General features: G+C 33.7%; 1 protein-coding gene across 1 annotated transcript in view; it reads left to right on the plus strand.

Annotated features, from left to right (window-relative positions):
• NAALADL2 (N-acetylated alpha-linked acidic dipeptidase like 2) overlaps positions 1-2714 on the plus strand; it is a 955512-nt gene extending 952798 nt beyond the window's left edge. The window contains exon 14 of the mRNA XM_063621698.1: positions 86-2714. Coding sequence (XP_063477768.1) covers positions 86-284 — 199 coding nt within the window. The 3' untranslated portion in view covers positions 285-2714. The remainder of the gene's footprint in view (positions 1-85) is intronic.
• The last annotated feature ends 8537 nt before the right edge of the window (positions 2715-11251 follow it).

Here is an 11251-nt window from a genome sequence, read left to right on the forward strand (position 1 = left end):
TGACTCTTAGAAATAGTCATTCCAATGTTTGATAGAAATATAGCGTTGTGCATGAAACATTTATACATTTTGTATTTCTTTTCAGAAACATCCTATACCACCTTGATGAAAAGACAAGCCAGTTTTCAATACTTATAGAGGCTTGGGAACACTGCAAACCCCTTGCATCAAATGAGACCCTTCAAGAAGCCCTGTCAGAAGTGTTGAACAGCATTAATTCAGCTCAGGTTTACTTCAAAGCAGGACTTGATGTGTTCAAGAGTGTCTTGGATGGGAAGAATTGAGAAAAGTCTGAGCATTTTTAAAAGTTTGTTTACAATTCCACAAGCATAAAGCTCTAATTTAACCAGATTTTCTGACATTGAAGGCTTATTTTCCCCAATGGCTTTTTGACAAGTATAAAGCTATTATTACATTGTATTTTTAAAATGTAAATATAAAAAGAACATTTTGCACATTTAGTATTTTTCTTATATCTACATTTCTGAATATGTAAAGCAAGTTATTGAAATAGGACTTAAGAATTACCTATTAAAAAGAAATCTGATATATATAAATATATACTATTTTGAGGAAAAAGTTCCAAGAAGTTCTGGACTATCTTTGTTCCTGTGGGCAGGACATATAGGAACACAGTTTATTCTCTCTGATTGATAGAGCTATTAATGACTTAGTTTCTGTAAAAGAAATAGAGAGTTGATATGGTTCAGATTAACTTCACTATTAAGTGTTCAATATGAAGAATTCAAGTATTCTGACTGAGTGATTGGTTGACCTAAACCACTTTGAATGTTTCTATTTTATGAAATGAAGTTTCTCTTCTTAACACAACTAGATGTAGTAATACACTGGTTATGAAATTGTATTTTTTTAAGTATTAATGAAAAAAGCCATAAGCATTCCAGGGAAAAATCTCAAGGGAGCTACACAGAGCAATTTAAATGCAAATTTTTTTTCTAACAACTTACGAGGTGACTAGCTTTGAAACCCCTAATTTGCCTCAGTTGATTTTCTAAGAATTTCGGGAGTGATGTATGTCTTAAGAGGGAGAAAAAAATATTTCTCATTACTTTTTCTCGTTTCTGTTGGAAACACTGAAACAGGGGCTACTCTAAAATGAAAGCATCTCACATTGGTTTTCTTTCTTGTGTCTTTTCTGAAACTCCTTGCTGTAAGGCAGCTTTCACAGAGTACTATATATTTTCAGCAGTAAAGTAGCAGTTTCTCTTTGAAACCCAAAATATCTTCTAAAGCATCAATTTTCTATTTCTGCCTCTGAGAAAAAGAACTTACTATGAAAGAAATAGTTGTTTTATCAATAAAAGCCCCTTAATATTATGAAGAAACCTTTCATATTTTTTCTTCTTTATCCTTAATTGTGACTAAGATGGAGATCTAGAAAATATCCATGCTTCTAAGTTTCTGCAGTGTTACTGTAAGAGAGTGTCTCGTCTACACTTCAGTTCTTCTCTCATGTGGAAAACTAAGCTTTTTATACTGACATTGCCATTGAATAGCTCTAGCAACTATTATTATTCCCCCAAACCCTAAAATTCTACCTATTAGGTGTCAGGTTAAAGTTCTAGTTTATCTTTAGAAATTTATGTGAAAAATCGTTTTCCTATACTGGATAAAGCAATTCCCCTTAGGAAACATAGCCTCAGAGTATTTCACATAAATTTTCTTTACCTAATTCAAACATATTTCCCTATGATACACCGCCAGAGAGACATTGTAGACAGTCTGTGTATGTTTAAATTTTCACTTTTTATGATGAGTATAAACCTAGTCTTAGTTTAAAGGCAAACTAAAGTTGAGGGGAAATAATTAATCAATACTGATTAATTGATTTATAAGGTTCAACACTGTCTACCCTAAATAATTTTTATGTGCTCAAGGCAAAGCAGGGAATAGAGGCAATTAGCTAGATAATTCAAGCAGAAATCCATTTTCATCGAAATTGCCTGTGTGCACATATTTTTAGATGAAAAATGAAACTACCTTACAATATTTTTTTTTAACCAATGTATTTGTTTGAAAACATTTGCCATGTTGAAGAGTGTGTATAGGAAAGGTCTAGAAATAAACAGGCTTGTGCATACCTAGGCATTCATGCTCTTTCTTCCTCTTCAGAGATCATCAGAAAAGAGGTGAGAATACACAAGCAGGTGCATGTGAGCCCAAAAGCTAGAAAGCCTTATATTTAGCCAAAGGTTGATGTGTTCATTCCAGTTATTCACTTACAGATGAAACTAAAACAAAGAAAGGCAAACTATTATCAGTTTGGTAGTTCATTATTTTAGAACGAATTTCTAAATGAATTTATTCCTATAACCTACAATAGCACCGAGAGCAGAAAACATGCTTCTTCTTCATTTTGTTTAAAGATTGCATACCTAGGTAAGTCACATTGTATAGATAAAAACCTTCTTCTGTATTCCTCACCTCTAAATTATATGTTATTTGCTATTTGAAAACTGTAGTTAACTATGGTTTTTTATTAGTCTATTAAAAGATACGTGGAGATATTAAATTATACCTAGAGCAGATGTCCAACAAATTCTGTACATGCTGCTTTACATCTTTGCAACAAACCTCTTAACTAGCAGCATTATTTCTACAGTGTGATTACCTGAGGGTGCTTCCAAATGTATATCATTCCACTCCCCTCCCATCCCCACTGCCAATAGATTCAAATAAATAAAATCCTGAGCAAATTAATAGCAAGTGTTATGTGAATTGGTAGTAGGTTTAAATTGTCGCTGAGTCATCTATATGCCTGGTACTTCTCACAATCTTTCGTACATAGAATTGTGCCTAGGAAATAATGGGTCATAAATATTCCCTGAAGAAAATGTGGCAAAGGTGTAACGGTGAAATGTATGTTCAGGCAGGGTACACATGAGATACTGCCCTTTATGGAAAAGCATAAGTCTCAGAATCAAAGGAAAGCCTAAGAAAGATTCTGGTCTAAGCCCTGAGATCTTGCCTTCAGAGAAGGCATTCTCAATTACCCCCACCAGATATAGTAACTAAACCCAAAGTGAGTAAGAAACTTGGATATAGTCGTGTATTTAGTTAGTAACAAAAGCACCACTGGAATTTAAGCTTCTCTGCTTTCTCATGCAGTGTATCTTGCTTCTCCCTGAGGACACAGGGTTATAAATGATCTTTTCCAGTGAATTCTGTGTAACCAGCCATTCTGTCAGATGTTGCATGGGCTGGAAACACTGCTTTTAATTCAAGGCTAGTTCATTCTCTGACTGTATCTGACAAACAAAACTGTCCCCGAGAATTCAGGCAAAGGACACAAAGACTGGGTACTTGAGAGAAAGTGGAGAGAATCCTTACAGAACACCAGAAGTCAGGAAGAAGGACATTGAGCAAAATATTTCTGTAAGAGGGCAAGTTAGGCCAGTGTTAAGTCAACAATCTAAATCACCATTTCTCAAAATGTGAAATTTAGAAAGACAGGGCTAGGAATCTACATCTTCAGCAAGACTTCTGGATGTTTGTTCCACACACTGAAGTTTAAGAATTTCCAGTCTACATTAATCGTAGTTTCCAAGAAAACACTAATTGACATTTCTAAATAAATTGAAGAGTCACAATAACAAGAAAGACGTAAAGATTTGTTATTAATAGAATCATTATGAGAAAAGAAAAGTGGACCCATTTTATCTCTAAGAAAACAATTCAGTTGCAGCTTATATTTGTGCCTGCTACATCCCAGGCACCGGTGTTCTAGAATTTTTCCATGTGTCTTTTTTTTTTTTTTTTTTTTGAATTCCCACAACAACCCATTTAAAAATGAGAAAACTAGGCTGAGTGACTTGTCCACAGTTCCAAAGCTAATAAAAATGACGAGGCATATTTCTCTGCTGGGCCCACAGTATTCAGTTCTTTGTTCTTTACACTGAGTGCTGAAAAAAAAAATCAGACTATTTTGATTCTAGAAAGTGAGATAATTGAAAATGTTAACATATTTCTCCAAAACTGATCAGACTGTGGAGTCTGTCACTTTTTTGGTATAATAAAGGAGTTTGAAGAAACAAATGACATCATTCCTGACGATGGTAGTGCACTCCAACAATGGTGTATATATGTAGGTAAGTTTGAAGATATCTGTAAGAGCGTTAAAAGGCAAGTGCACCATTGTGGAATATCATGACAAGTAGGCTTACAAACAGTAAAGAGAGACCAGAAACCACAAGTCTTACACTTTCATTCTCTAAATGCTTATATAATTTCACTAAAAAAAAGAAAAGCAGGTGCTGTGATTTAGAACGACAGTTGTATGTTATTTTTTAAAATTCAGAATAACCAATTGACTTTTTAAATTAAATAAATGTAGAGCATATAGTAAGTTTCCCCACAGGAAAGATAGATGTTAACAAAAATAAAATAAATGATTATTTGTGACCATGTTACTAATGATGAATCAGCACCTTTGCCTCAAATGAAAATCTATAATTATTTGTATGATAAATTGGTAGACCTAGCCAAAAATGTTCTCATGAGACATTCTGTGATATGTGTAATTGATTACTCCAAAAATTAAGCTTTCTCTGAGGGTAACACATTGTCATCTCATTGGTTTAATGGGCTATTTAAATGTGCCTTCGCCACACATTTGCTTAACAGAAAGGAATTATTTTAAACTAGCAATCCATATGTTGAGTGGAAAGGAAGTTGGCCCACATATTCCAATAAATATATCAGCAACATAACAGTTTCATCACGGGACCATGGATACAGTGCAGGGAAAAAGCAAACAAACAATACAATATTTGAGAAAATAAATATTCTGCCCAGCCACACTGGTGAGTTTTTATTTCTTGTATGAGTTTAAATTGTCAACTTAAAAAAGCCTCATTAGAATTTGCTATTCGGAGAGAACTTAAAAAGCCTCACAGAGTTCTAAGCATCCCATTCATTGAAAATACTTTTCAGTTAAGTAGGTTTGTTTTGTGCACTACCAACTTTTAGGTGACATGAATTTGAAGCATAGCAAAAGAAATGTATAAAGATAGCCTTTTCTGGTCATTACCATGTCTACTCAAGTTTCTGTTTTCTAGGTACACTCTAGCATTGTAATTTTTTCCCCCTGAGAAGTAATTTTAAGATCTATCAGTCTCAATTTAAATGATCTGTTAATCAGCCAGAGTTTTAGTTTCATAATATCGTTCCATTGTCTGACAAAGATATACACACTAAAGTGCCTTTAGCAGACCTGGGACCGTCAAGAATCTTGTTACCCTGATTATTGAAAGATGACATATTTCTTAAGCATTTATAATCTCATATTCGGGTTGAATCTGAATTTACAAATCAAAGGGTTAAATTGAGGCAGTTTCAAGCAGCATTTAAGAAAATGAAGTGGCTTCAAATTTTAATGTTTCTGGTTACACTATTTTGTTTGAATTATACAATTAGATATAATTTTCTGTAACCAAAATGGTAATTTTGATGGATTTTTTAATGCCAAAATCCAATCATCAAGGCCAAAGAAATGCATGATTACTCTGATTTCTTATGCACGATTCAGTCAAGAATTAACTCAGAGGCAGTTGATTCAGTGCTTACATCTAGACAAAGCTTTAATGAGTGCAGACACAGCCTAACAGTATTTCATCTAATTTCTTTGATGGCTTAAGCCAATAAGCACTGAGGTAGCTTTTCTCAGAAGGAAACAGATTTTATTTTCCAGGGGCTAATTAACATGCACCACCTAACTCCCCAAAGGATCACACAGGTGCCTGTATCATGCCATATGTCATGTGCTATATTCCTGCAAGCTCAAGAGATTAATATACGATCATTATGAATTATTATGTTGCATTGAAGTTAATGTCTGTCTTTTGTTCTAATTAAAGTACAAACTTGGCATCTGAATAGAAGCTTAGCTAGAGAAGTGGAGTTAGAGTCCCTATTTTAATGAACTACATATATTTTTCAATCAAAATGTGTAATTATTTAATTATCTAGCCTGCTCAGTAATCATAACTCTCCAACTTTTTCAAAAGACCTGTATTCAATATGTTACCACTCATATGGTCATTACTTGGTATGTGTTTTGTATTTTGAATTTCTTAGATGCTTTCAGTGTATGTGCTAGTGTTTTATTAATATTACAATTTTTTGTTTACTTCTATATTAAGCTGCTGCAAATGGACTACCTTATTTTAAAAGTTAGAATAAAATGCTATTACTCTCTAAACAGAACTTTAGCGTATCTGTTTGATAAATACACAAAATATTTTTCTACGCTATTGCAAATTGTCCACAGGAAGCAAAATGCCAGATGGTTAAGTGTAGCTCACATAATTATATTCCAAAGACGTTATAAATAATTCTATTTAGCATCTGAGATAGGTCTCTATTAGGCAATTTCATGTTTACATTTCTAACAGGTTTAATGGCAAATATATCCTTATATTCTAACTTGCTACTTGGAGAATATGGATATTCTGAAAAGAAAAACCCTTTCTAGAACACTTTGCAGGGCTAATTTTTTTTTAATAGACATCCAGAAAATAGCCTGGGCAACAAAGTGCGACCCTGTCTCTAAAAAAAAAAAAAAAAAAGAAAGAAAAGAAAAAGTAGCTAGGCATGTTGGTGTGCACCTGTGGAGTCCAGCTACTAGGGAGGCTGAGGCGGAAGAGTCATTTGGGCCCAAGAATTTGAAGCTGCGGTGAGCTAAAATCATGCCACTGTAGTCCAGCCTGTGTAACAGAACCTATCTCAAGAAAAGGAAAAGAAAAGAAAGTCACATGCTGTTGATAATAGTTTTATATGTGTTTGGAATGTTACTATGGGACACATGCATTTAATACTTGAATCATGTATTCAATGTAGCAGCATTTAGATATGTAAGATTTTAGAAGTAAAATCTCAGTGGTACAACATTTAAAACACAGCCTTAAAATGAAGAATAGGGATGAGCAGGAGAAAATTTATAAATAAACCTAGGATAAAATTTGGAGGAAAATTTTTCCAAATAAATTTGCTTTGATTAAAAACAAATATCTCTCAAGAGGTGTCCCAATTACTAACTTATGTTGAACTGTTTTGGTGTTCAGCGTTGTTCAAAATAATTTGATTATCTTCTGTGATTCAGAAATCTTTTCATTGTACAGAGATTTCATTGTCATTGTTGTAACTGATTTTTAATGATATTGACTTAGAGGCATTTGTCTGTAGTTTTTAAATTACTATATAGGGTTGAATGTCTAATTTCTATAGTGTGTGGATGCCCATCAGATATTTAGTGCACTCTATATTTAGCCCAAGTGTGATCACAATTTTATAACTTTTTATGTGTTACTTACATGACTCAATATGCATCTTAAGAAATTATGTTGTGATCTGGAGTGACACAAATGGATTGAGATACCACATCCATTAAAAATATAAGTGAATATTTTATATTGAAGTTGTTTAAATATTTGCACATTATTGAAAACATAGTACTATGAAATGAAGGCACCATTTAAAAAACGTGTTCTGAGTCATAAATTTCATGAGTTTGTACAGTGAAATGTTAATGTTCAAAACACTCATTTTGAAATTATTAAATACAGGTAAAAACATTGCTATACTGTTTTTATGACAAAATATACGGTATTTTATGTGTGCACATGAATTAGTTATTACTCTATTTTATTAATGAATTATTTTTACATAATATGTATGACATCCAAACAGGTGTTCCCTTGTTTAGGGAAAATTCTATGATATTTTATCATCTTTTTTTGTCCTTGCCTTCCATTCTTTTCTTGAACATTCAGTTAGATTTGTAGTTTGTGACAAGTTCCAACATCAAGTAACAGTACCTGTATCAACTGCAATGTTAAACAGTTTTGTTTTCTCAAGTTTGCTCTAGAAAATGCTCTCAGTTATTTTTCACATAGAAAAGAATTTTCTGTTTGCATGGTGACTGTAATACATTTCATTCATTTATTCATTCAGGAAATATTTGCTAAAAGCCTCTTCTAGTCCAGGCACTGTGTTAGGCACTAGTGATACAAAGATGATTAGCACAGATTAGCACAATTTTACTTTTGGAGATTCATAGTCAAACAGGATACAATACTTCAGTTTAACTAGTAGCAATATCCATAGATAGTACAGTTTATTGGAAACGTATTGGCAGAGCAGAGACGGTTTAAAGGTGCCATATGCTCAAGCCATATGACAGTCCCACTGGACCTTCCTTAAGACTCTCTAAAGAACAGTGTTCTTTCTCTAACGTCTCTGCTATACAATAGCCTGCATTTGTTAGGGTCATAGCACTGTGTCAGACTCTGGTTGCCAAGCATCACTTGGATGAAATCTTTTAATATTTAAAATAGCCTATGAGATAGGTGTTATATCATTTTGTCCCATTTGATGGATAAGAAAACTAACGGTTAGGGAGATTAATAACTTGTGACAGTTATAATACTACTATATACACACAACTACATGGCTATAAAAAACTTAAAAAATCTGCAGGAATATATATATATATCTTGTGTGTATATAGACACACACAGAGGAGGTAAAATTGAAACAACATATAAAGTTATGTATTACTCATGGATGTGTATGTATGTATTCAAAATATTAAAATCCAGATTGAAAAAAATGAAAACCTTGTTTAATTCATGATAGTAGGAGGGAAACAAGTGCTAAGGAGAGGATACAGAGGACAGCTTTAACTGTAATGGTTTATTTATTTTATACATAAAAAGGAATTGAAGCAAATACGATAAAACAGTATGTGGTAGATTAGATTATTATTCTTATTTCTTTTCACCCTCCCTTGTCAATTTGGGTGGTAGGCACATGTGTGTTTATGTAATTCTTATTATATTTGTGAATTAAAAATAAAACTCTCAAAGTAACATAAAATCCTAATAAAGTGGTCTGATTCTGGAGCCCACGCTTACAGCCACTAATCTAATCTGCCTTTTAAAATTTTATAAGCATGTTCTCTTTCTTGTCTTTTTCTTCAACTTGCTAATCTTATGAAGGCTGCTTCCATAAGGCATTTTCTGACATTCTAAATGCTCATAGATGTAATTTCAGTGCAGTTACATTTGTTATCTACTTTTTTCTCTTCTTCTCTATCTCAGTAAATACACCAGATTCTCAAATCAAGAAATAAAAATCATCTGCGATTCTTTTCTTTACCTCTCTTCTTACTTCCAATCCATCACCATATTGGCTTGCCGCAAAATACAGCTCAACTCTGTACATTTCTCCAACAGCGCTGCTGCTGTCCTACTCAATGCCACCATCTTTTCTCCCCTGCATTACACTAGTCATTATATCTATTTCAAGCAAAAGGGATTTTAAAACAGGAAAATGATTAGGAAATTATTAAATGTCCAGACTAATGAAAATGTAAAAGTGCTGTTTTTCAGAGACAGTAACTGCAGGAAACCACTACTGCCCTTAGGGCTGAAGAAGCATAAAGGAAGAAATCTATGATAACCCAGGAGCTAACATTCTACTGACACTCCTGGAAACTGTTGCTGCTGCTGGTATAACCACTGCACGCAAGACAAAGAACCGCCGCAGTGTAGATCAGAAGCTTGGGAATCTCCGCTCCCTCAGACTCCCATACCAGAAGCAGGAAAAACAAAATGAAACAGCTTCCACATGTTTTTGCCTTTTAATCCTTGTAAGTGCCTCTCCTTGGCAGATCCAACTGGGATCCAGCTGGCACAAGGGTCTGTGGAACATGCATGCATGTTCCCAGCTCTAACGTTATAAGAGAGGATGTAGGAGGTGGGTATGGGAGTGTGTCCATACAGACCATGGCTGACACAGTCTTCAAAATGATTTTTCTATGAAAGCATAAATGAGTAAACATAGCTAACTCTTACATCTGCATGTATCAAAGTACATTGAGTTTTTTTCTCTGAAACTATGTAGCTAATTTAACCATATAATATATAATAACATGAAATGGCTTTAGTGTAACTGTTCCATGCTGATTTATAACCAAGAGGGTGATTAACTTGAGTGCAGAGCTAAGAGAGCAAAAGCATGTAGACATATAGCATTACATTTCTAAAACGAGGTCTATATAAGGTGATATCAGAGCAGATAATAAAAATAATAAAATCTTGTAGAAGCCAAGAAAGGTTTCTCAAAGGAGAAAATATTTGAGTTGTGTCTGAAGAGTAAATAGAAATACTTCAGGAGGAAAAGGAGAGTGACGGCATCCCAGAAAAAGGGAACTGATTATCCAAGTCACACATGATAAAGGACAGGACATTCCCTTAGTTTTCTGCTTCAAAGTTTCTGTTTCTTTTTCTCAGCCTCAGCAAAGACTGGAATTTTTATATTATCGTTTTTGTGAAAACAACAACTTCCAGACTGCTTATCTTTTAATTTAGACACCACATGATATTATAAAATGTTTAATGTGACTAACTTAGAAATAAAGTAAATTGAACAGATTTTTATCATAATATGGAAGTCATAGCATTAATAGTTTCCCATCATTTTTGGGATAAAATTCATGTGCCTTAGGATGATTTCTAAGACCTTTCCTGGCTGACTCCCACTCTTCCCTTTCCTTCTCAGTGCTTACCTCTTTTCCAACCCACATTTTATACTATAGCCTAATTGAAGAGCCCACGTTTTCCTGTATGTGCCATGCTTTCTCATGTCTCGGTACCTTTGTGACTGCTTTCACTCTTTCAATGGAACAACCCTCCATTATGTATATACCATGGGCATCTATTTTTTCTAAAATAAATCTTATTAATAAAGACATTTCAAACTTTCTGTGGAAAATTATTCAAACCTGCCTCATAGTACATTATATTGTTACATGCGGTTCTTATATTTCTTGGGATTTGATGAGTTAATTCTTTGTTGAGTCTCTAAACCACCCTAAATTATGTCTGTAATTTTGTCTTTGATTAAGCTGCGTAGGCTTGGTTTCTCTTATTCCCAAAAGAAAAAGCAAAGAGAAGAAAAAGTTTAAAAAAGTCCCACCAGATTTCTGGAAAAAATAGATACAAGTCCAGAGAAAAAATTATGCAAATTAACAGTGTATTGCTAACTGGGGCATTAGCCCCAAGTCCTTTTTATATTTGAGCATCTTGGCTAGACATGGAAAAAAAATCTTCAGTTTACATTGTTTGGCCTGAATACCTTAGGAGACTGAAAGTATTGCTCTGCCTATTTAACATGAAAACCCAAAGTGATAGACAATTTGAGTCCTTCCTTGTTTGCTTCAAATATGTGG

This window comes from Symphalangus syndactylus, chromosome 17 (assembly GCF_028878055.3).
Source record: "Symphalangus syndactylus isolate Jambi chromosome 17, NHGRI_mSymSyn1-v2.1_pri, whole genome shotgun sequence".
Taxonomy (NCBI): Eukaryota; Metazoa; Chordata; class Mammalia; order Primates; family Hylobatidae; genus Symphalangus; species Symphalangus syndactylus.